At 40.9% G+C, this 24,208-nt stretch overlaps 8 protein-coding genes and 4 non-coding genes across 12 annotated transcripts; 7 read left to right on the top strand and 5 right to left on the bottom strand.

The window, feature by feature from the left end:
• Positions 1-2,669: 2,669 nt before the first annotated feature.
• On the bottom strand, positions 2,670-6,218 carry LOC6573487 (serine/arginine-rich splicing factor 4). Its single transcript, XM_001999532.4, has 6 exons — positions 5,980-6,218; positions 4,931-5,284; positions 4,351-4,445; positions 3,576-4,157; positions 3,187-3,515; positions 2,670-3,040 (listed from the first exon to the last, which is right to left on the bottom strand). Exons 2-6 carry the CDS (start codon positions 5,147-5,149, stop codon positions 2,940-2,942), a joined length of 1,326 nt encoding a protein of 441 aa, XP_001999568.1. The 5' UTR covers positions 5,150-5,284; positions 5,980-6,218; the 3' UTR covers positions 2,670-2,939.
• Positions 6,219-6,487: 269 nt separating this feature from the next.
• Positions 6,488-9,168, top strand: LOC6573488 (adenosine 3'-phospho 5'-phosphosulfate transporter 1). The gene is made up of 5 exons (XM_015166942.3): positions 6,488-6,678; positions 6,925-6,988; positions 7,050-8,115; positions 8,315-8,440; positions 8,513-9,168. The coding sequence occupies exons 2-5, from the start codon at positions 6,942-6,944 to the stop codon at positions 8,681-8,683; spliced, it is 1,410 nt and encodes a 469-aa protein (XP_015022428.1). The 5' UTR covers positions 6,488-6,678; positions 6,925-6,941; the 3' UTR covers positions 8,684-9,168.
• A 91-nt stretch (positions 9,169-9,259) lies between these two features.
• On the top strand, positions 9,260-11,015 carry LOC6573489. The gene is made up of 2 exons (XM_001999534.4): positions 9,260-10,716; positions 10,779-11,015. Exons 1-2 carry the CDS (start codon positions 9,934-9,936, stop codon positions 10,917-10,919), a joined length of 924 nt encoding a protein of 307 aa, XP_001999570.1. The 5' UTR covers positions 9,260-9,933; the 3' UTR covers positions 10,920-11,015.
• A 1,070-nt stretch (positions 11,016-12,085) lies between these two features.
• Positions 12,086-12,872, bottom strand: LOC6573490 (pupal cuticle protein Edg-91). Its single transcript, XM_032733034.2, has 2 exons — positions 12,773-12,872; positions 12,086-12,712 (listed from the first exon to the last, which is right to left on the bottom strand). Exons 1-2 carry the CDS (start codon positions 12,788-12,790, stop codon positions 12,206-12,208), a joined length of 525 nt encoding a protein of 174 aa, XP_032588925.1. The 5' UTR covers positions 12,791-12,872; the 3' UTR covers positions 12,086-12,205.
• Positions 12,873-14,418: 1,546 nt separating this feature from the next.
• Positions 14,419-16,735, top strand: LOC6573491 (prisilkin-39). The gene is given in 3 exon segments (XM_044007308.1): positions 14,419-14,424; positions 14,477-14,790; positions 16,146-16,735. Coding segments are annotated over 3 exon segments (690 nt in total). The 3' UTR covers positions 16,516-16,735.
• Positions 16,736-17,071: 336 nt separating this feature from the next.
• On the top strand, positions 17,072-17,144 carry Trnav-cac. The gene has a single exon. It is a non-coding gene; the product is annotated as a tRNA-Val (tRNA).
• A 57-nt stretch (positions 17,145-17,201) lies between these two features.
• LOC6573494 (prismalin-14) lies at positions 17,202-18,767 on the bottom strand. Its single transcript, XM_001999538.3, has 2 exons — positions 17,750-18,767; positions 17,202-17,677 (listed from the first exon to the last, which is right to left on the bottom strand). The coding sequence occupies exons 1-2, from the start codon at positions 17,762-17,764 to the stop codon at positions 17,282-17,284; spliced, it is 411 nt and encodes a 136-aa protein (XP_001999574.1). The 5' UTR covers positions 17,765-18,767; the 3' UTR covers positions 17,202-17,281.
• On the top strand, positions 18,123-18,659 carry LOC6573495 (acanthoscurrin-2). The gene is made up of 2 exons (XM_001999539.3): positions 18,123-18,143; positions 18,201-18,659. The coding sequence occupies exons 1-2, from the start codon at positions 18,123-18,125 to the stop codon at positions 18,597-18,599; spliced, it is 420 nt and encodes a 139-aa protein (XP_001999575.1). The 3' UTR covers positions 18,600-18,659.
• A 2-nt stretch (positions 18,768-18,769) lies between the features above and the next one.
• Positions 18,770-18,842, top strand: Trnaa-agc. Its single transcript has one exon. It is a non-coding gene; the product is annotated as a tRNA-Ala (tRNA).
• A 321-nt stretch (positions 18,843-19,163) lies between these two features.
• Trnap-ugg lies at positions 19,164-19,235 on the top strand. Its single transcript has one exon. It is a non-coding gene; the product is annotated as a tRNA-Pro (tRNA).
• Positions 19,236-19,384: 149 nt separating this feature from the next.
• Trnaa-agc lies at positions 19,385-19,457 on the bottom strand. The gene has a single exon. It is a non-coding gene; the product is annotated as a tRNA-Ala (tRNA).
• A 1,678-nt stretch (positions 19,458-21,135) lies between these two features.
• On the bottom strand, positions 21,136-21,720 carry LOC6573499 (rho GTPase-activating protein 17). Its single transcript, XM_032728020.2, has one exon. The coding sequence runs from the start codon at positions 21,718-21,720 to the stop codon at positions 21,136-21,138; it is 585 nt and encodes a 194-aa protein (XP_032583911.1).
• Positions 21,721-24,208: the final 2,488 nt, after the last annotated feature.

The following is a 24,208-nucleotide window of genomic DNA, read 5'->3' as shown; positions in this document are numbered from 1 at the left end:
ATAAATTATAGTTTAGTATATATTTATACTTTTACTTCGAGCTAAAAATTCTCATTTTAAATTTTAAATTTAATGCATTACACATTGTTTTCAATTTCATATACTTTTATTTAATGTAAACGTATTTCTTATCAGAAACTGATAAAGGAAAGAAAAATCTTGTTGTTGCCCTACTCTAACATAAGCGCTGATTGAGCTGGATTAGAGTGTGGGTTCTGTTTGCTTTCCTCATGAAAAGCCAACCCACGTTTAATGTGTTGAGATATGATATTATGTATTGTGACGGATTGGAATGGGATGGGTTGGGATGGTCAACAGCTGGCAATTGTTGTTGATTTTATTTTTGTTGTCTTTTCTCGCACTGCGCGTGTTTGCTGACACCGCAAATGAGGCTGGCTCAACTGCAGTCATGCATGTAATTGATTAAAGCAGCTGTCGAAGCTGTTGACCATCATTTCAGCAATTAGCCATGGGTGGCTCTCTAAAAGGAAATGTGATATTTTGTGCTCAGGTCTAACGCAATAAGTACAGCTTCAGGGAGATTAAGGCCACAGGCTCTTGATTACTGCTCAAGCATTTCGCGTGTAATCCGCAGAACACAAAATGGACTCGAAATTTGCCTAAAGCTTTGCCTTTTTCACCTGCTAACGGAGTGGCTGTCGCTTTTTAGGCCACAAGCCATTTTTGCTGTGGAGATTAGGCAAATTGGTTTCTCTGTTGCTTTCCCACACAACTTGGCACCTGATGGCCAACTTACGCGCTCCTAAGCCAGCAGGTATTACGACATTCGCCGGGCTGATAAGTTGAAGTCTTGACATCCTGGCAAAAGCCGAGCATCCTAAGTATTTCCAAATATGAAAATCCCATCGAATGGTTGGCCTGAAACAAATTCATTTAATAAATTCATATAAAGGAAAGAATATTATATTTCAAAGCAACAATTTTTTACATTTTATTTTTAAAATACATAATAATTTTCAAATCAAAAAAAAAAAAAAAAAAAATATATATATATATATATATATATATTTATTTATTTATTTATTTATTTATTTAGTATTTCTTTTACTTTAGAGCCGACATATTACAGTTGCTTAATTATTTTCAAATTTCCAAAAATAAAAAATAAAACCACACACATTTTGTAGTTTTCGTTTTGTTTCTAATTAATTGAATAACATTGTCAGCAGCGCTCTCGGCTGAGCATTAGGGGAGCTCAGCCTAATGTCGTTTTCATTTTTCTTTCTTGGCAACATCATTAGCAACATTGTTGGCTGTTGGCGGTCCTTTTTGGAAGGTGCCCAAAAGGTGTGCCCATAAATTGAATTCCGTAATTATGGAACAACGTGTCGGCCGGCAACATTTACTAATTGCTCATAAATTGTTGAATTGTTTAATGCTTGAAGCAGCTGACTGACCGGAAAAAGGGGTTAATGAGGAGCGTCCCACGTGGGCGATAACTTCCGCTCGAGCACGCATTGTGGAGCGTATTCCGTGCCATTCTCAGCAATTAGGAGGCGCAACAAATGGTCATTTTGTGTTAATTAGCCGGCTGGGGATCTCGTGGAAGCTGTGGCTGCTGATGATTAGTTACAGCCACGGCTTATTGATGTCAGTTAATCGCATTGAGCAGCAGCAGCCCAAATATCCATCCATTGCCGTTGATGGTTGCCGAAACATGTTTCGCTACTTAGTGGCCGACAGGCTGATTGAGCGAGTGGTGCAGCTTAATGAATTGGCACCTGACAGCCACAATGTTGCCGCAACTATCCGAGTCAGATGCTTCAGGCAGCGAACGCACACGGATGGAATTTAATTAAAACGACAAACCCCCATCTGCTGCGGCAGCCCTGCTCAAACAAATCTGTGTCAACACCTTGTTAGCTTCGACTCATTCCGCACAGAGTCTTGCTTTACGCTCTCCCGGTGCCTGCCACCTGGGCAATCAATCACAGAAATTAAAAATAATCGCTTAGCAGATAGAACTAGAATCCTGAAAAGCAAAGGAGAAAACGCTAAAAGAAAATCAACCTGAGTGGCAAAGATGTTGTAGTAGCTAGAGCCATGCCCTATAGCAACTTAAAGAGAATATTTAGTAGAATAAGGATTTACATTTAAACATTTTTTTCTCTCCTTAAGTCCTTTAACTAGTCCACTTAACTAAATTAATATTTATTCCAAATTTAATACAGAACTTCAAACAACAACTTTTTGTTACACTAAAACGTAAGTACATTTCACTTTCATTTTATATTAAGGTTGATGCCATACTATATATCTATATTTTTAAAATATATTTATTATTCATAGTAATAATATTTAACTTAATTTTATAGTAATTTATTTCATACACCCTTAACTAACTGATGCGACCTACAATACGAACAAATATACCCATTCACAGTACAGAGTAGAGCAAGCCACGAAAAGGGAAAAAGCATCGACAGCAAATAAATACATTTATCTTCCAACGCCATGAGGGATGGCCAGAACAGAGTTTGGATTACTTTTTTTTTTTGCCCACTTTATTTGCTCGCACGCTGACCAAACACAAGTAAACAGAGTCGCCCAAAAGTTAATTTCCGGCATTTTAGCCAGAAGGCTTATTTAGTCTGGAATAAGGCGATGCTGCTGAACAAATATCACACAAAAATATACACAATATAGAATTTAGTTTAAACAAGGAGTCAATTGTATTTAGCTGCACATAATACAAACATTTCGATTGTAATTATGCAAACAGAGACATTTACTTATACAATATGCTATTTACAGAGTACCTCCTTAGCTAGAGAGCTAGTGAGCATAAGTACACCATTTCGTGCGGTGAGAATTGTTGTATGTGACGCTTACAGCTAATTAGTATTATAGACACAACTTAAGAATTAGTAAAAACTGCCTTGCGGTGGTAATTCTTCTTGATCGTCGTGCTTTGCGCTCTACTTAAGCAAAAAGTCCATTTCTGATTTTGTGGTTGACATGTACTGATCCAGTTCTTTGTCCAGATCCTCGCGCTTCACCTCGGCACGCTGCGGCTTACCTATGTTGAAAATAACCAAGAAAAAAGAGCTTAGATTAATTATAGCACTTTTTAAAGCGGAAGTAGAGGATATTCCATGTTAAGTCGCTATGCGCTCCCGTCCAGCCTGATGTCCGTGCAGTGAGCCATGCTTGTAACGCTTTTACCTGCAACCGTGCGACCACCACGACCACGACTACGTCCGCGACGACCCGTCTGTTGCTGGTTTGCCTTGCCACCTTCTGTGCTCTTGTTGGCCTTCTTCTTGTTACCATTTTTATTGACACCCTTGGCAATTTTGCCACCTGCGCGCTGTGAGCTGCGTCCACGGCGCCGAGCGCCAGCAGCGCCAGCACCTTTTTGTCGTCCATTGGATGGAGCAGCAGTGCCAGCAGCAGCATTACCCTGTCGTGCCCGAGATCTTGAGCGTGAGCGCGAGCGATGCGTGGCAGCAGTAGCAGCATTAACAGCAGTAGTAGCGGCACGTAGAGCAGATCTACAACACAAATTTAACATTAATATAGGGTATACAATAAATGGAAGCTTTGCAACTTACTTTCCCCGTGCACGTCCTTTGCGTCCGCGCCCAGTGGCTGCAGCCGCCACCGTCTTTTGTGCAGCGTTCGAATTGCGACGCTTCTCAATGCGTCCGGCAGCGACGCCTCGCAATTTGCTGTTCGCCCGACGACTGCCACGTCGTTTGCTGCCTGCTCCTTTTCCTCCGGCTGCTGCTGCCCCGCCCGCACGAACGCCCAGGCGCTGCTTCACTGAAACACGAGCCGCAGCACGTCCGCCGCCACCGCCACCGCCAGCACCTCTGCCACCGTTAGCCGGTTGCTGACCGCGGCGTCCGCGACTCTGAGAACGGCTGACACTTTGGGAACGAGCCCGGCTCTGATCGCGTCCGCGACTCTGCGAACGAGCGCGTCCACGACTGCGTGAACGGCCACGCTGCTGCGGCTGTTGTCGCGCCAAAGCGCGTCGACGTTGAGCCACACGCTCCGCTGCACCACCGACAGTGGGTCGGCTTAGGCCCAGGCGCTGGCGAAGTCCTCCAGCCGCGGAGCTGGATCGTCGGGCACTAATGCTGCTGCTGCGGCGTGCGCGTCCATTGTTGGCAATCAGATCTGCGCGCATGCTATTTATATGTGATTGAAGTTGTAGAGGCGGAATAAGCAGAAAGTAGATGTGTTTTACAATGTTGTTGTTGTAGTAGTTGTTGTTGTAGCACTTGGCGCTTTCATTCAAAAGCTGCTCGCAAGCAATCTTCCGTCTTGACTGAGTCAAGCGCAGCTACAAGTGTGCTTGGTTTTTTAGTTGGGGATGCTTACGTTGCCAGGCGAGTGCCGTTGCTGGTGCGCACGGGTCTTCCGATGGGCCCCTGACGGAGCGCTTTGATGCCGCCAGCAGTTGTCCGCAGGCTTCTCTGTAAGATGCATAAGGTTTGTGATGGGTTGTTTTTGTTTTTTGCGTTTAACAAACTGAATGCGACTTGACGCTGCTCAAGCGGTTGCGGTTCAGTGTGTGTGAATTCAATAGATGTCTACTACAAGTGGATTATTTATATTGAAGACTACTTCTGGGTTAATCTTGCCTGCTCTGGGCAGGGCCTGGCTGAACCGGACTTGGCTAGTCAGTATAACGGGCGTGCGCTAGCTGTGAAATCTGGCTGAATGCGGCATGTGCTCTATGGAGCAATGTGCCCATATCCTCTGCTGGCGCTCATCTGCTCATTTGCTGCTCTCTGCCATTCGTGCCCTTGACCAGCCAATGAGAACGTCACGGATTATACTCAATCGCTTGCGTTTGTCAATTGTTCAGTCAGCTCCTCAATCCCAGAGTACTTATCGAGGTTGGTTGTTGTATTGCTTGTCTTTTGTTTAGTTTTTTTGTTTTGTTTTGGACACATACGCGCTTCAGTTTGAGGGCCGCCTGAACGGTGTGCTTCCGTTTAAACTCCTGCAGCAACCGCGAATTGGCCGCCGATGCTGCTGCATCCACAATCCGGCGACTGCGACTCCGTGAGCGACTACGACTTCCGCGTTCCCGTTGCCCGCCAACCGACGGCTGTCGCTGGCGAGATTGTATTTGAGTGAAGCGCTCATTCAGCGATATTCCAGTCTGCACCATTTATAGACTGTATTTGTCTTTCACAAGTGATTCTCGTTACTTGGGTGTTCTTCTTTTATTTTCCGTTCTCCGTTTGCCTTAGACTTTGATCACAATTAAATTGTGTGTGTGCGTAGGTTGAACCTTTGTTCGCAACTGTAAGGAAAGACACAAACACGACTCAGTTTTATACGCTTCAAACTGCATTTCAGGTAATCAAATAAAGTGCAAACAGGTAGACGAATTGCAGCTGCTGGAAAATTGTGACACCATAAAGGCTAGGACTAACAACCCTTAAAGATCAAAATTAAGCTGCACAGCTGTCAAATGTAAATTCGTGCAATAAAATCGTTTGCTAATTTCCCTGCAGATGTTCAAGCATAGATAGATAAGATGTTTATATTACATATAATATGCATCAATATCAATCATATAATATGCATCAATCTGGGATTTTCCAGACAAGATTTTATGCAATAGAGGAACAGCCTCCACTCATCCTGATGTATCTGTATCTGCACTCATCTGCTATCGTTGCACAACACTGTTTTGTATCTATGTACAGCATACATGGTATGCATGTGTTTTGAGTATTATTCTGGACCATTCATTTCATTCGCTACTCTTTCTTGCAGACACACGCATACCAATATATATTTAGAAATGAGTTCACGTATATGTAATGGTTGAGTGTATTCTAATTATACACACAGTTGCCACAACAACAAAAACAAGAAAAGAATATGAGTCAATACTTCTTAGATACACACATGGATCCTCTACATTCCTGATGGTTTTTATAATAAATGCATAAGCTAAATACTTAAATTCATATTTTATGGTTTACTTACATTTAAGTTGTCCTTATATTTCTTTTATTGCGTTGTTCAATGGCGATTGTGCGCTGAATCGATTTTAATATTTTTTCAAGTATTTACGCATTCACTGATTGATATGGTTGCTTGATACATTTAGTTGCACGCTTTAAATTATTTATCTGCTCTCTACAGTTTGCTTTTATGAGATTATTGTAGCAAAACTACTACTTTTCTTACAGCTTCTGACAAAGAATGCAAAACGGGAAAAGTACAGCTTCGTAGAGTTGCATTGCAGGTTCAGAACTAGTTCACTGGTTCACACGAATTCTCCAACTTTTAGTTCCGAATTTTAGAATTGTAAATTAATCGGAGTTCAGTTAGATTTTTTAAAGCAAAAATACAAAATGTGTTAGATTATAATAATTTGTTATAATATTTAAATAATAATATAATATTCTAAATAATTCAGAATTCAGCTGCCGTGCTCATCATCATCAAACTGTCTGGCAACGCTACTCTACGGATATTATCCCTAGCAACGTGTGGTCACACTAATAGTTAAATATTTGTTATTGCAGTCTTATTTTCTTAAACAGTTGTTGGTCATAATAGAGATGGTGCACGTATAATATTTGCACAGCCGGCACGAGTTACGGCTGTGCCATCAGGTCGCATAACAACACGTTCATTAAAAACTAAAACCGATAACTCGGCACGCGACTTTTTTATAATGTAAACAAACTTCCCGACACATACATTTAAACAAAACGCGCTGTAATCATTATTTATTGTTGAGCTGCTGCTGCTGCCACTGCCGCTGCTGGTGCTCAGTTAATATTATGCGAAAACTCGTTTGGCGCGGTTATTGAACTTATGACACTTGACTTTGCCGGCTAGAATGCTAGCGGCGTGATTATTTATTTCATATCGCCATTTGAACGTGTCAGCCAATTCGTGTTTGAACTTGACTCTTTGCAGAACGCAAAAAACGCCACATGCACGTTTACAAGATGGGGAATCGAACGCCCGAGCTAATTATATGGTTTGTTATCCAGTTAAAAATATATATGTATGCCTCTTAATGTGATTTGTTATGCTCTCAGCTCCTTCCTGGTAGCCAGCCTGCTGGTAATACACTTCTTCACGGACCTGTTGCGCGCCTCGCTAGCGGGAAGCTATGCTCTGGATGTAACACTATCGCAGCTAATCGAGTCACAGTCTAGTGAATATGCATGGCTGTTGAAGTTGCTAGTTAACTGCTTCGGCTACAGCTGCGTCTTTGTGCCGGGCTATCTCATCTACAAGTATGTGCAGCGCACCAACTATCTCGAGCGGGGCAATAAAACGTTTCTGCACACGGCCATCAATATGTGCATTACGGGCAACTCCAACTATGAGTCTGTGGACGTTATTCATTTGGCCAGCAGCAGCAGCAGCAGTGGAGCAGCCATGGAACGTGATCGTCCAAGTAAGCGCACCAGCTCGCAGGAGGCTGTGCAGCTGCTTTGGTGCTTTGGTGGTCTTATGGTCTCCTATTTAACGTGGGGTGTGCTGCAGGAGAAGATCATGACGCAGCACTATCAAAACTTCGCTGGAGAAAGTGCTAAGTTTAAGGACTCACAGTTTCTAGTCTTTGCCAACCGTATGTTGGCTTTCTTTGTGGCATTAGGGTATCTGCAATGGCAGCCGGCTACAACGCGGCATCGTGCTCCCCTCTACAAGTATTCGTACGCCTCGTTCTCAAATATCATGAGTGCTTGGTTCCAATATGAGGCTCTTAAATTTGTGAACTTCCCAACGCAGGTGCTGGCCAAGTCCTGCAAGATCATACCCGTAATGCTGATGGGCAAGATCATGTCCAAGGCCAAATACGAATCGTACGAGTATGTCACAGCGTTGCTCATCTCACTGGGCATGATATTCTTTATGACTGGATCCGCGGACAGCAACAAGGCCAGTGGCGTAACCACCTTGACGGGCATCTTTCTGCTCTCCATGTATATGATCTTCGACAGCTTCACGGCCAATTGGCAGGGCTCGCTCTTCAAGAGCTATGGAATGACCTCAATCCAAATGATGTGCGGCGTCAATTTGTTCTCCACCATTTTCACCGGTGCCTCGCTCTCCATGCAGGGCGGCTTCATGGACTCACTGGCATTTGCCACAGAGGTGAGTGGCCTTAATTTAAATTCTTTTTATTCATATACTAATATTAAAAACTAAATGCAGAAGGGCCCTTAAAGAAGGGCAATTGATAATGCTTATTTATATATTTCTGTAGTTTTTAATTTGTTTATTGAAATTGCCCATTCGCATAATGTATTCTTAAATTTCTAACAGCTAACCAATTTAATTGTTTAACTTATAGCATCCCAAGTTTGTCTTCGACATGGTTATTCTATCCATATGCTCTGCTGTTGGCCAATTGTTTATCTACCACACAATTGATGTATTTGGGCCAGTTGTGTTTACAATTATCATGACAGTGCGCCAGGTAAGTGCTTCACTCACTCACACACACACACCGCTGTATACTCATCTGTTATTTATTTGTGCTCTTCGGTAGGCCGTCGCCATAATGCTTTCGTGTTTCATCTATCAGCATAGCATTACGATGCTGGGCATCTTTGGAGTGCTCATCGTGTTCGCTGCCATCTTCTTGCGCGTCTATTGCAATCAGCAACTGAGAGCTAAACGCAAACGCGCCGAAGCCAGTAAACCAAAAACAGCCGTTTAATTGTTGCCACACCCTTGGCTTAAACGCACAAAATCTGCTAAGCTAAGATCTATTTTTAATCTGAGGCTTATCCCAACTTAATCTATCGAACGGAATCTATCAATTGTACATTAATGTTTTGTAGTTCTAAGTTGAAAAGAAAATGTCTTGAGAGGGCTGTGGGTCAAGCAAATATTGTATGAATACTAAAACTGTATAATTTACTACACATTCATTGTACGCATAACTAGAATGATAAATACGTATGTATATATAAATTTGTACAAAGTGCGTGCGAAAGTATGCTTATTTAACTAGATCACATCCATATCTGTTAAAATATAAGGCAGCTAAGCTTCTATTGAACTGTAAACGAGTATTGTGAAGTCGGTTGCATCCGACCAAATTGTATATGCACTTGCTTTTGTATAAAATTTATTTACATATATGTATGTATGTGCTTCCTAAACTGCAATGTGTATTAAAATGACATGCAATCAAACTAATTTGTTTGCTCTATATATTTTAACTTGTTTAGTTATATATATATTTAATAGCACATGGTATTTTGCTAGTGAGAGTAATGAAGCATCGAGAGTGTTTGTTAAATTTCCCGCATAAAAAAAAAAAAAAAAAATTGCTTGTTGAAACTTTGGCTATTACAGCTGATCTTTCTCTGCAGCTGTTGGCGCTTCTCGCATCGGCGAGAAATATAATGAGCGAAGGTGGTTCCCAGCACTCACTCGCTCGCTCATCGTGACATTGACCCACTTGTGGTATATATTATTTTTGGCAACATATTAGATTCATCATCAAGTTAGAGCTCCTATGGGTGGCTGCCTGCTCGGTTGATTTTTGACACAGGTCAATGCACAAGAGTCGCGACGCTTGTAACTTGTTTTCTAAACCATGTGGGCGAAACGATGTTATTCATGATGATGATGACGATGACAATGACGTTGCCCGCTGGTTGGGCTTGCGGAGGTGGTTCAAATTAGCATTTGTATCAAAAAGCACACAATGCGAATGCGCTGGAAAAATTCAAGCCAATAAAAAAAGGGAATTATGCAATCGTCTGCCTTCTAAGGGAAAACAGCAAATTTGCCAGTTGTTGGCAATTTTCGTTGCTTTTTTTTTTCTTTTTCGACTTTTTGCTCACATGCACAGGTGATAAATTAGGGCGTGCTCGACGCTGGCTGCATAGTTCGCTGCCAACACGCCACAGACATAGAAGCATCGCATAGTGAACAACGCGAATAGATTCCTTCGAAATGCAGATCATCAATCTGCTCCTATTTTGTGCCTTTAGCTACTGTGCAGCCGCACAACGTCGCTATTACTACAACTATCCACAGTGGCGAGCACCCCCCTCGGTCTACAACCAGAATACACTGGGCACACGCCATAGTCGCCAGAGCTCCAGCACCAGCAACAGCAACAACAACAAGAGCGAATTAGGCTCGGTGAATCCCAAATTTGCGGGCGCCGGAAATCAAGAGCTGGACGAGCTGAGCTCCGACGTGGGCGACGACCGATCTCTGCTGTTAAAGAAGAAACTGAAGAAGCTGTATCGACCCTATGCAGCAGCTGCTGCTGCTTCCTATGGCTACGGCTCCTATGGCAGACCCTGCACACCTTTCGGGCGGGACGCAGCCGGCCAAAAGGATCCCGCCGAACAGGGACGTTTCCTGTTCGACTTAAATGTGTACAATGTGTATCCAGGCGCTGGTGGCTGTCGTGGCTACGGTGGCGGCTTGGGTGGACTGGGTGGCGGCTTGCTGTCGGATCCTGTGCCTCCAGCGCCGGTGCCAGTGCCAGTGCCAGTGCGCCCCTATGCACCATTGGCCACCTGGCTATCACTTTTCGCACCTGGCATTCTGCAAAACAGCTTAGCAGCCACGGTGCCTGGAGTGCCCTACGCAGATCAGCTGCCAGTGCGGCCCCCCTCTGCCTCGAACGACCCGCAAAGCGATCCCGCCGTGGACCCCAACTATAATCCAGTTCCCGTGCGTCGCCCGGTTCCCAATCGCGTCTACTTTGACTCTGCAGGCGCGGTAAGTCCAGCGAGATCTGTCTATTTGAACTTGACCTCAATTGTGGATATTTTTGTTTACAGCCACCAGTGACGCCGGGTCAGCTAGTGGGCGGCGTCTCTACGACCATCAATGGAATAATTCAACAGCTAACGGGCCAAGTTCAGCCGGTCTACCAAACAGGCGTCTATCGTGCGAGAAGCGATCGCAGTAGCTATGGATAGACCGAATTTCGAAATTTGCAAGCGATTAGTATTTTAATTAGGTTTTATGTTAAGCTTTGATTAAGTGGAAATAAATGACGAAATTTGAACAAAATATATATTAAAGCCTTTTTTGGCGAAAGTCATTTGTTGTTTATACATATACACAACTATTAAATTACCTTATCAATTTTAAAACACTGCAGATATAGGTACATATATGTGTCTGTCTCAAACTGTTGCTCTTCGTATCATTGGCTTTAGTCTTTAGCTTTAAAAAACATATATAGAACATATGGGAGTAACTTCCTCAAGATCAAACACTCTCACACACGCTCTCAAATATACTATGACACCTTATACTTATAAGAAGTAGAGTTATCATTTTGAGCGTATCATAAGTATCATACAAGAAGAGCTGACCTAAGAGTAATAATTTCTACAACGAACTCTCATTTACTTTTACTCCAATTGAGTGCCAAGAGTTCGCTAAAGATGTTTAATATATGTGGGTTGTATGGTTAGTGCTCAAACTAATGAATATAATCAGGTGACGGGAGGTCTTGAAGAAGAAAATAATGAGTGTTATGCTCACTTATTTCTAAAAACTCGTTTTGAATACTGTTTAGAGCAATTATAAATCACAATAAATAAGATCTGGGAGCAAGCTAAACAAAAGTGACAAATTAGAGCTATCTTCGTATATTTATTATATATGAGTAAGCAGATGAAATAAGCAACTCGAAATGAAGAGATAATATGAGATACATACATATGAGTATATGTATACAGATCTATATAAATATATGCAACAGCCTGATAATTATTCGTATGATACAAAAACTATCTCTGTTTCTTTCCAAATACAAATAAAAGATGATCATTCGGCTTGTTTAGAATAAACGATGCCATAAATTCTGTTTATGCTGCGCCACTATGGCTATAGAGCGGTAAGTGCGATGAATAATTGTATGGTCGGTTCGTTCGTTCGTTCTCAGGCTTTAGATCTTAGTCATGCACGTGCTATATAATTCTCCCATCTTAGGTCATAAATTTATGCACGTCGCGTTCATCCCATTAAAAGAGCAACAAGAAGACGATAAAAATAATAACACCAAAAACAACAACAACTGCAATTGCGAGGACAAGGACAACGAGAGAGAGAAGAGAAACCGGATTTAGTCGGGGATTTTTCAGGGCTTACATGCTTTGTATTTCTTTTGTACTTTACAAACTGGACTTTTCAGCGGTACACGAATAGTAAAAGCTAATTAAAGCTAAGCTAAGATCATATATTACTACGACTATCAACCAAAGAAGCCGCCGCCGTAGCCGCCATTATGGTAATTATTGGAATACTGCGACTGCGACTGGCTGTAGTGGCCGCCATATGAGCCTCCGAAATTGTTGTAGGCTCCGCCGCCTGGATAGTAGCCACCACCGCCGCCATAATAAGGCTTGTGTCCAAATCCACTGTAGCCGCCGCCTGGGTAGTAGCCACCACCATGTCCACCGCCATATCCACCGCCATATCCACCGCCATATCCACCGCCATATCCACCACTATATCCAGCGCCGAATCCGCCGCCGCCATGATGATAACCGCCGCCGGGATAGTAGCCACCGCCGAACGAGCCGGGATGGAAGCCACCACCGCCAAAGCCACTATAGAGACCCGTATTTAAGCCCACGCCTGCACTTAGTCCCACGCTGGCGCCCAAGCCACCGCCGAGTAGTCCAAATGACCGTCCCTCCCCTTTGATGGGAGCCGGCGCAGCCGCTCCATAGCCGACAACGGCTAATGCCACCAACATCTATAAGAGAACATCCGATGAGCAACTGGAAGATCGTTAAATAGACACACCAATACGTACACAACACAAGCGCGCCATTCCGAGTGTGAGAGAATTATGAGTTGATGTGTCGCCCCGCTCGAATCGGTAACGAAACTAAATTGCAATTGTGAAGTGCTTCGCATTTATATAGCCTGCTCTGCTTGTATGCCCAATGATCGGCCACAAGAAGCAGATGACGACGCGTTACGCATTGCCAAGTAATTCTACGCGAATTGCAGAACAAACAGAACCAGTTAGTGACGAAATCGTGGAATACCCCCTCGGTAGACAATGATTACTTAGCCAGCAAGCAGCAGAATGCGTTAATTTTCGACTGTCAAAACACACACATGCATACATATATATGCACTAATACACACATCATTTCTTGAGGGTTAAGGCAATTGTCGACCGCAGCCATAGAAGATCAAGATCACAAAAAAAAACCCAATAAAAATAATCAGCCATCTGAGTTACAACAACGAAACCTGAATACTCTCTTGCAGTCGAATTACAAGAAAATCAAATGAAACTAAAAGTATTTTTCATACATTTATACTGTTTATTCACAAATTTAAAAATTAATAAGTAAAAATATGAACTTTATTTAATATATTATATATTATAATATATCAGAAACTAAATACAGCCAACACCGTGGAACAGCTTAAATACTTTACGTTAGAGCAAAATGACAATCAAATAACAAAAGACTTAGGCAACAAACTTTACACAGAACGTGCAGCCAAGCATGGGCGCAGTTGTCGGAAATCATTTCGGCATCATTTCGCTCATAGCACTAGAGACAAAAATATATATATATGTATGTATGATGTGTCTTGTATTTGGTTTGTGATGCTCCAACAACAACAACGCATTGTCTCTGATTTGCGTACACATCTATATGTTAGCATCGTACTATATTTGATACACCTTCACTTTCGTCGGCAGTTTATTCAACCCAGGCTGGTGATTACTCAGCGAACGTCAGAGAAGTTACCAAAAGTAGCTAAATTACCATGAGGAAGTTATTTTCAAGTAGGAATAGCAATTTTAATTGAATTTATTTTAAAGTGTTGCGAGCGATTACGATTGAAAAAATATTGGTGCTAGCTATGCACCTGGTTAACGTTTTAAACGTTCTTAGATTAGCTACTCGAATTGAATTTCAATTTTAGCTTAATAAATTTAGTTCCAAAGAAAGTGAAATCCAACAATGTTCCTTTTAAAAATAAAAAATAAATAAATAAATAAAAAACAAATTAAAAATTGCATGTATGTATATCCGAAAACTTAATGAAAAATAAATAAAATTTGTTTTTTTAATTTTAAAAAATATTAATAAGAATTAAATGTTAATTAATACAAAATTAATAATTCAAATAATATATATTATTATCATTTGTGAAATATAATAATGCAAAAATGTAAATAAATTTGCTTAGCTTAAGAATTGTTGATAATTTGAATATATTTGTATTTTTCAATTGTACAATATATGTACATCTTTCTTAATCACCTTAACCTTTATTTGAACTCATTATTATTTTAGTTTGTTTAATTATATGCCTAGTATATTTTCCATTCAGAGATAATTAGTGGTAGCTGACTTCCGTTTTAGTTTGACATAATAAAAGGAAAATGCTAATGGCATTTGTTAACAAGTCTTCAATCAAACGTCAACAATGAAGGTAGGCGAAGCAAATTCTTTTAAGTTAGTTAGTTGAACTGAACATTTTTCAGATCGCTTTATATGTGTGTGTCTTGTGGTGCCTGGGTGGCTGCGCTTGGAGCGCACCACAGTGGTCGGGCCTTGGATCCACTGGCTATGGCTTTGCACCTTTTGCAGGATATGGAAACTATGCCTCATCAAGTGCCAGTGCCGCATCCAGCAGCAGTTTCCAGGGCTATGGAGGACTTGGCTACGGATGGCCAGGCAACGGCTTTGGCTACGGCTATGGCAATTACAACGGAGGCTATCGGCAGCAGTTCAATCAATATCAATACAATGGCTACAACAACTATGCTTCTGGAAATAGATTTGGCTATCCATATGGGTTTGGCAAATAAATCCGATAGTTATGCATATGAATTGTTTGTATATTTAAAAGTTTTTAACTGCTGGAAATTTCCGTTTTCATTTTATTTGATTTCTCTTTGTTGGAGCTTGCATTTTGGAGGTCAATAAAACGAAAATACCCAAATATGTACGAGCATTTGATGATTCACTTGATTAGTCCAATAGAGTTTCATATATCTTCATATCTATGTTAGCTGATATAGTGGAGAGCTGTGAGCCTTGATAATTATTCTAAGCGCATTCCATTGGCTGTTCATTTATTAATTATAGCACGGCACTACTGTGCCGGTTGAGAGGGTATATAAATTAAGACCAAGAACGCCTCTTTCAGCTGGAATTACCCTGAGAGAGCCTATATGCTGTTGTCATTCAAAATTTTCAACCGTTATTAACACTTGCCTACAGATTGGCTTGTTTTCCGCAGCTGATTTTTTACACTCTCATACACGTACATACATACATATATACATACATTATTTATATGTAAACTTTGTGTTCCATTTATATATTTTATTTGTTGTATTTTTGCTCTTATTTACTTTGAAAACCAGAAATTTTCAGGGTCAATTTTGTGAATACAGCAGAGATGCCAACAAATTAAATAAAAGCTGAAGTTCACAGCAATAACAACAAAAACAACAACAATGAACACAAACAAGATCTCATCGAGCGGCGATTGCATAAGGGCGACAATAAACGCTTCGAAAACGCGTCAGTGGCATAAAAACTCTTCGCTCACCACGCAGCAGCTTCAATTGCACACATATCGTGGTCCATGCAGCTAACATCAATCAACGAAGCGAAATTCGAACTTGAAGGCTTACAAGACAATAAGTGAATATTAACGAGGCCATAAAGCCAAATCTTGAAGCGTAGCAAACAAATTGAATCAATTAAAAATTGTGTATAACTTTGGTGTAAAATGCAAATCATTGTGAGTACAAAAACGGTGTAAAACTATAAAATTTCAAAAGCATAAACCAAAAAGAAACAAAGTTTTATAAACAATCACAGTGTGAAACAAAATTTATATGCCGCATAAAAATAATAAAAATAAAAATATAACATGTACATAAAATGTACATCATTTACTAGTAAAACGAATTTTTAAAATCATTTAAATTATGTGTATAAAAATAAAAAATATACATAAATATTTTATTAAATAGAGATAAAACTACATTTTTACAAAAAAAAAAAAAAAAAAAAAAAAAAATAACTATACAACAATTTTAGAAATATTATATAAGTATATATTTATATAATACATACTAAAAAAAAAAAAAAAAAATACTTCAAGGACAATATTTTTAATGCATATTTTACTTTGAAAATCTTATAGCACAAGCTACTCCTCCTGCTCGGCATTTGCTCCGTTTTGTTGGTCCAAGCAGCAACAGCCGGAAAAGTGAAACTGTTCGCATTTAAGGGTCCACATGCCGGTTTCGTTGGACTGAAAGTTCGGACACCAAAGCTATTGGGTCTTAAGCATGCACTGGCGGGTCATGGCGGAGGATTCGGTGGCGGAATTGGCGGAGGCATTAGTGGTGGAGTAGGCTTCGGTGGTGGCTTTGGTGGCGGTTATGGCGGTGGTCACAGCAGCGGCTATCAGCATCACGAGGAATATCACCACGAAAGCCACTACAGCAGCGGTGGAAGCTATGGAGGTGGTAGTTTTGGCGGCGGTCTGTGGGGAAAATAAACAAAACTTCTCCAGAAAAGTTTAACTTCGTTAATACATGATCTTGATTACCACATTGTCTACATTAAATTATATTTGTTATTTAATTTTAAGTTCACATTCATTTGCATACCAAAATAAACATTTTATAATTAATCGTTGCGAATATGGGGAATATTATACGTTTATATACATTGGCAATTTTTTATTTATTTAAAGAAACTTTAGAGAAGTAATTATATTTTCCCAGTAAAATGCAAAGAAATTGATAAACTACAATAAATAAATAAACTATAGAAAGTATAGAAACTCTACAGAAGTTTTTATATTTCCCTACTGACTCAGCCGTATTTTATAAATACTCAAATAAAAAAATAAAAAAATAATAATAATAATAATTTTTATATACATATCTAAAATAAAAGAAAAACTTTTATAATATATCAAATAAAACTGTCAGTTATACCTATGTATTTATTGGTATGCTAAAGGTTTTTTCTTAATAAACAGCAATGAACAATAGGTGGCGTCCCATAATGACAGCACATCTTGGCGAAAAGTTGTCTGTTTGTTATGTGTTTCCGTAGTGTAGTGGTTATCACGTGTGCTTCACACGCACAAGGTCCCCGGTTCGAACCCGGGCGGGAACAGCTTTTTGATTTTCATTCAGTTGAGAAGAAATATTTAATTTGTATCGTCATTTTTTTTAGTTTATGTAAATATGTTGCAGACCTAAGTAACAGTACAGTAATAAGCTTAAATGCACTAATTTATAAATAACAAAGATCTAACGTCTTCTTATGAAGCCGCCTCCAAAACCCCCTCCAAAGCCGCCGTATGATCCACCGCTATATGAGGAATAGCTTTCATATCCACCGAATCCGCCATATCCGCCATATCCATATCCACCTAGTCCACCAAATCCACCGCTTCCGAATCCGCCTTTCCAACCGTGTTTAAATGGCTTGCCAACTGGATATGGAACCGGAATCGGCTGTGGCACTGCGACTGGAACGGGCACGGGCTGAGGCACTGGAATTGGCTGCGGAACTGGAACTGGCTGTGCCACAGGATATGCCACGGGATAGCCGACACCAAAGCCTCCTCCCAATTTGTGGCCACCAAAACCATGAGCTTGGCTGGACTCCAGTGCCACGCACAGCAGTAACATCGAGATAATTCTCTGAAAAAATATATTTATACACATACATATATTACATTTAGGGGAATTTTCTTCAATGACTTTGGAACTCACTCTGTTTGGTCCCATGATGTAGACAACTTCTAACCCGCAGTTGATGCGAGTCGTCACTTTTATAGTATTCTCGAAGATTTCCTGTACTTCCTTATCAACGAGTTCAAAGAACTCAGAAACTAACGTTATAACGAGAAGAACTTGTTTTATAGCCAAGACATAAATATTAATGTGACTTATTTAGTATAAGCAACTATTGCGAAAATGTTAGCAAATCATGTGAAAAGCATTGATAGCGTTCAAATCATGGGGTTAAGGTCGTCACACAAATCCACAGTTCCGGCCTATGTGGGCGTTTATTCTGTGATTGTCTTATAAAAACTGAAGCATCTTGGAGTTAGTCAAACAGTCAAGTAAGAGACAATATCCAGACATGTTGAAGATTAGCAGTTCCGTAAGTAAATCTTTTTGCCAATAATCTGTCACAAAATTCACAATTCTATTCCAACAGCTCTTGGTGCTAGCACTCCTCGGCAGTTGCTATGCCCAATACCAATATCCAAACTCAGGTGCCACTGGCGCCGCAGGGGCCTCTGGTGTATCTTCTGCATCAGGAGCTCCAGCTGGTGGTGTCAGTAATCGTATTATTGGCTTGAATGGCCTGCTAGGTGGAGGTGGCGGTGGTGGCTTGTTTAGCAATCTTTTGGGTGGCCTACTCGGTGGTGGACGTCAACCTTTGGGACAGGCTTATCCAGCACCTCCGCTAGTGCCATCATACGGCGGCGGCTATCCCGGTGGTTACCCAGGCTATGGATACGGCGGTGGACTCGGTGGCTACTCCGGCTACTATCCAGGTGCCCAATTTGGTGGTGGCGGCTTTGGACCCGGCTACGGCAACTACTATGGCTAGTCAACTACGTCAACTAATTGGGGCCCCCAAAGTCAACTGAAGTATTATTTAAATGACTATTTTGCCATGTTATTAATGTGTACATAGCTATAAGTTCGTTAACCATTAAAAATTGAATACAGAAATACCTAACTTTGTTCGTAAATGTATTCACAACGCCCGTCTTGCATGGGGATGTAGCTCAGATGGTAGAGCGCTCGCTTAGCATGTGAGAGGTACGGGGATCGATGCCCCGCATCTCCAATGGGAATTAATCTTTTGCTAATGTATTTAATAAATTTAGCTAGCTAGTCTACAAATATATAATATATATGCGTAAGCTTATTTAATAGTTTATTTGTTTACTGCACAACAAACAAAGCATATATGCTTATGAAAGAAAAGTTCTCTATAATTTTAAATAAAGTTACATTAAACTCTGAATGATACCGAAACAAAAATCTCTATATATAGGTATAAGTGTATTTCACTCCTGATCTACTTTCACAATTAAATTTGTTGCATAAATACAAATTGTGTCGTAAAATGAATACAAAAAGCAAAACTGTCATGCTCGAGCCATGAGGCTCAATGGTCTAGGGGTATGATTCTCGCTTTGGGTGCGAGAGGTCCCGGGTTCAAATCCCGGTTGAGCCCAGACCCTTTTTTTTATATTTTTAGTATTTTTAACTTTCAAATTTCAAATTATAAGTGTTAAAACATCAGTAAAAATTATTGTTACATTTAAAAACAAAAATATTAGTATAAAAATAAAATATATAAAAAGTAAAAATTTAATCCCAATTTGGAGATGCGGGGCATCGATCCCCGTACCTCTCACATGCTAAGCGAGCGCTCTACCATCTGAGCTACATCCCCGTTGACCAAGTTGGGAACAGCTGAGCATTTTGTGAAACAGCTTGCGATTTGTTGAATTTGTCTTGAGCAAAATTAAAGCGCTTTATAAAATCTTTTTAAAACAAAAATTTTCAAACAATATTACTTATCTTCAATGTAGGGCAGGAAACTTGTTATTAAGCTAAATGACTGGAAATGTGTCAAGCAAATCTTTCAAAATATTAATATTAATTAGCCTGTTTTCAAATTTCAAACTAGCATTCGCAATGAATACATCTATCACATTGATATCCAATGTTCCGTCAACTGCTTGAAACTTGATAAGAAGTAGACGTCGCTGACTCGGCAACTTGAACAAACTTATGCATTTAATTTCCGTTTCCGGTCAGTGAAAGTTGCCCAAAGGAAAACAACAACAACACCTGCCAGCAGTTGGACTTCAGATCTGGACACTGCACTCAACTCGTTCCAGTTTTGTGCGCCTTTGTTGTCATAGCACAAACACAAATAAACACGCGGACAATTTCATATGGGGATCTGAAACAAGAGAGAGCTGAAGACACTTCGGCTGGATATGGATATGGACGCGGTGGTCCATTCGGATCCCATTGCTCATTGCCCATCAGCCGTTACTATCTGCACTTTCACACTTGTGTTTATACAACTGTCGCTTGCTGACGTATTTGTTTGGTCGGCCACGCCCCGCCTTGTCCGGCAAGCTCTATTATTATTTTCACAAGTTATATAAAAATAATAACAGAGCCGGACTGGGCTACAAGCTGACCGGAGCCAGGCGAGCCAACCATCCATCCTTCCATCCATCCATTATGCGCTTCCAGGCATTTATTTGCCAAACAATTCAGCAGCGCGTTGGGTTCACGTCTGCTCCTTGGGCAGCTTCAACCACTTCATCAGCATTCAGCAGCCCAGGGTCTGCATTGGCATTGGCATTGGCATCGGCATCGGCATTGGCTTCAGCATCGGCATCAGCAACAGCAACAGCATCAGCAATGTCTGGAGCTATCTTATGGTTTATGATGGAATCAAAACAAATGCCATCATTTCGTTTGCTCCTGATGAGTTTGTTTATGCAGATTGGTTTGGAGTTTTTCGGCGTTAATGGATAAATGTCCATGTATGTTTGGCCGCTTGTGTGCTTGTGTGTCCTATGTACACGTACATAAGTAGGTGAGGTTGTGTGTATGTGTGTGTGTGTGTGTATGGCTGTATGTAAGTGTGCCCTTCCCACAGCTCTGCACTCATTTCTGTTCACATTTTTACATGTAACCCTTTTTAATGACTTACCACTTGGGTTATTGCCGTTCAGTCATACCAAGTGTAACATGAATAATTCTTGGCTTACATTTTTTTAGCTCTTCGTGAACTTTAAGTTAAATCTTTGAAAGTTAAATTAAGAATTAAGTAATAAATACCAACTATTATTATATTGATATTACTTTAATTAGTTCGAAAGATCTCTTTTATATCGCAATCAGTTAATACTTCACTGTAATTAAAAATTATATAATTTTTTCTCATTGAATTTATTTGAATAGAGAGTAACGGAACTTCGTTTACTTTGATGTGAGAATTTCGTTTCTTGTATATTTTTGCTTTGCTTTTTTGGTTGCACACTTTTCAATTAAAATTGTATTGTTTTCTTTTACTTTGTCTGCGTTGTTTACTTAGGCGAGGCTGCTTAGCCGAAAGCGCAGGACAACGAGTTGGGTCCGCAGGCTGGCAGCGGAACGGTTCCAGGGCCAGGTCCAGGTCCAAATCCAAAGCTGCTAGCACTCCCTTGAGGCGGAGGCATGGCCGGTGGCAGCTGCGGCAGCGGTGCTGGTGGTGGCAGAGGCAGCGGTCGAGGCGGCGGTGGTGTGGGCTGCCGGGCTGGCCCGAAGAAACCGGGTCCATACGGCGGATGGGACACTGAGCTAGCCATATTCTGATCAGTCTGATATATGTAGACATTGCTATTGCCCTGCGCCTGTTGCTGCTGCTGCTGCTGTTGTTGCTGTTGAGGCTGCAGCGGGATCGGCGAGGCATAGTAGGTCGGATAGAAGCCACCTGGCTGTGGTCCAATGGCTGCAGGATTACAGCCGTACGACGGGCAGTTGAAGTAGCCATTGAGAGGGAAAGCAGCGCCGGCATAGAGCGGTGCAGAGCCGTGAAAGGCCAACCAGCGATCGCGCCAGCGTCGAAATAAGGTGCCAAGGAAGAAGAACGAGCGCCCATCAATATGCTCTGGCTGCTCCTGATAATCCTCGTTCGCATCCTGCTGCATGTCCGCCAAACAGGCAGCCAGCAACAAAAAAATGAGAAGAATCTGTTGAAGAGCCCTTAGAGGAGAAGAACTTGTAATAAAGGAAGCTGAGCTGCCACCTACCCGTGTGGACATTTTCAGCAACTAAGCGCGCTGATGTCTGGCGAGGAACTGTGCCAACTACTGCCAGTTGAGCCCCAATGAAATGTAGTGTAAGCCATCGACTCCATCGCCCATGAGATGCCGTAATTAATGAGGCCTGTAATTAACTCTTTGGGCAGCCGTTGCTCTGGTAATCCGCCACAATTGCATCAGCCAAGCGTGCAGCACTTGAAGATCGTCACAACACACCGTATGATGCAATAGGCTTGGGCTCAACTGATAAGCGTGCTCAACCAAAGCTAGGCATCTCCTAACTTGCAAATTAGATGCCGAAATAGCTTCAGCCTAAACGTAATATTTCAAAAGTCAATAAATATTGCTGGGGCGGCAATAAAGCAGCGCAGAGCGAAGCAAGGCAGCTTCCAACGGGGCGTGGCGTGAATCAGCCAAGCGTTGGATATTACAATTGGAGAGGAGTATTAAGAAAACCTATATCTGTTATAGGTGGAATATATGATCGCTGTAATATATGATCTTGTACAGCCGCAATTGCAAATTTACATTTTTCAAATGCTTAAGCTTGTAAAATAAGATTTACTCATATCTCAGTTAGACCTTATATAAAATTAAATTAACTTAAATTTAAGCATCGGCCACTGGGGCTTTCCGCTTAGCTCATTTTATATCGAGGCCACTTCATACATTTCATTAGTATTTTATTTTAGTCTTTTATCTTCTTTACACACATAATTGCTTCAAATTCATTTCGTTCTAGTTTTATTTTAAAATATTGATGCATTTCATACTTCAAACGTTCTCTGCTAGACAAAGTTTTTGAAAATATTTGGTTCCGGCACGTGCCTGCCATTATTTACTGTTCCACAATAAAGAAGTTAACCTGGTTCTTTTTACTTTACTTTTTTTGTTTTTGTCTGATTTTGTTTTGCCACATTACGCAGCTTGGCCGCCTGAAAGCGAGCAACAACAACATTTTGAGTTATGAGTGCTGCGTGTCAGGTGTACTAAAAAAGCTTAAGCAAATCAAAGAGTCATATCGAACGTCTAACAATTACCCTATGTTATTATCGATATATAAATTAATATGTTAAAATATTTATTTTTACAAAAATAAGTTTAAGTTTGTTACAATATAAATATTTAAAAAAATTGTATGCATGACAAAAAACTATAAATTATTTGCAAAATACTAGATAACGGAAAATAATAATCAGAATCCACATATTGCCTTGATGCCCGATCTTAAGTAAACCGAGTATGCTTCGAACACCGTCTCGAAGCTTGTCCTCTATTGACCCAACAGCATCGCATGCCCATCAACAACAAAATCAATGGGTATTGCACAGGTGACAACAATCAGTTGGCTGCTGTATGTGTGGGGGGCTTTTATCCTGTGAATGTCTGGCAAAACAAAAACACAAAAGCAAATGCTGTGAAAATTCACGCGCCCGTGAAAATTTCGCACGTTTTTATGGCCATGGGCCAGGCGGTCCCACGGGGCAGGAAAAGGGCAGTCAAAAAAGTTGAGAAATGGCCTGATAGATTATGCCTGCACCCTGGCATGCAGCAACTTAGATTTGTGCGGCTACTTGCATTTAATTAAAAAATATGCAAACTCGACAGAAAACTAAAACGAAATTGCAAACAAACCGAAATCGTTGGCAGGGAAACTTTTCATAAACTTTGCTGCCATAAAAACAATAAAAACCGCAATCCCACCCGGCATTGCCTTTGTTATCGGAATAAGCAACGAAAGACTCAAACGGACAATGGCCGAGTGTGTCCTTTTTTACGACAAAGCTAAATCCGGCGGAACCACATAAATTATGTTAATGCTCAGCCACACGCCCACCATGTGTGGGAGTCAGCAGCCAACGGTCAACTGCTCTGCTCTGTTCTGCTCTCCAAGATAATCACAAAAATACACAGCAACAGCAACACGACATTGTGTGCTGAAATGACGTTTGTTTAGTCCTGTGCCTCCCGTCTCACTGTCCGTCTGATAGTTTTTGCCGTCTATTGAGCGAAATTGCTGACAATTGCTAAAAACGTTTGGGTGTGAGTTTCTGCTACTTTGCGCCGAGCATTTCAGCTAGTCCTTCGCTTATGAGTTGGGCTGAAGGCGACGAATGCGAAGAACATGAACCGCAGGCGTGACAATTACAAATACACAAGACTCATTGCAGCCATGCCAATGATAAATGACAGATATAAGGCATAACAGTTGGGATTTTAATAGGAAAAATATCATGAAGGCAAAGCCAAGCATGCCAAACAATATGAACTATATAACAATTAGGCAAATAAGAATTCTAAAATTGTGAGATACCGACTATCTAATACTCGTTTACGTTTAGAAACAGTTTAGTCTATTTTGAGAGAATTGAGG

Source organism: Drosophila mojavensis, unplaced genomic scaffold (assembly GCF_018153725.1).
Source record: "Drosophila mojavensis isolate 15081-1352.22 unplaced genomic scaffold, ASM1815372v1 contig_16, whole genome shotgun sequence".
NCBI lineage: Eukaryota > Metazoa > Arthropoda > Insecta > Diptera > Drosophilidae > Drosophila > Drosophila mojavensis.
The sequence above is the reverse complement of the archived record's forward strand: the minus strand, read 5'-3'. Positions and strand labels throughout refer to the sequence as shown.

Bases quoted from the DNA above. Each gene is read 5' to 3' on its own strand.
- LOC6573487 (XM_001999532.4), bottom strand. From the start codon at position 5,149: ATGGTGCAGACTGGAATATCGCTGAATGAGCGCTTCACTCAAATACAA. The intron at 4,158-4,350 runs GTAAGCATCCCC...ACATATAAATAG, and splicing joins AACGGCACTCGCCTGGCAAC to CATGCGCGCAGATCTGATTG. The intron at 3,516-3,575 runs GTAAGTTGCAAA...TTTGTGTTGTAG, and splicing joins AAAGGACGTGCACGGGGAAA to ATCTGCTCTACGTGCCGCTA.
- LOC6573488 (XM_015166942.3), top strand. From the start codon at position 6,942: ATGCACGTTTACAAGATGGGGAATCGAACGCCCGAGCTAATTATATG. The intron at 6,989-7,049 runs GTTTGTTATCCA...TTATGCTCTCAG, and splicing joins ACGCCCGAGCTAATTATATG to CTCCTTCCTGGTAGCCAGCC. The intron at 8,116-8,314 runs GTGAGTGGCCTT...TTTAACTTATAG, and splicing joins CACTGGCATTTGCCACAGAG to CATCCCAAGTTTGTCTTCGA.
- LOC6573489 (XM_001999534.4), top strand. From the start codon at position 9,934: ATGCAGATCATCAATCTGCTCCTATTTTGTGCCTTTAGCTACTGTGCA. The intron at 10,717-10,778 runs GTAAGTCCAGCG...TTTTGTTTACAG, and splicing joins ACTTTGACTCTGCAGGCGCG to CCACCAGTGACGCCGGGTCA.
- LOC6573495 (XM_001999539.3), top strand. From the start codon at position 18,123: ATGTTGAAGATTAGCAGTTCC. The intron at 18,144-18,200 runs GTAAGTAAATCT...CTATTCCAACAG, and splicing joins TGTTGAAGATTAGCAGTTCC to CTCTTGGTGCTAGCACTCCT.
- LOC6573499 (XM_032728020.2), bottom strand. From the start codon at position 21,720: ATGCAGCAGGATGCGAACGAGGATTATCAGGAGCAGCCAGAGCATATT.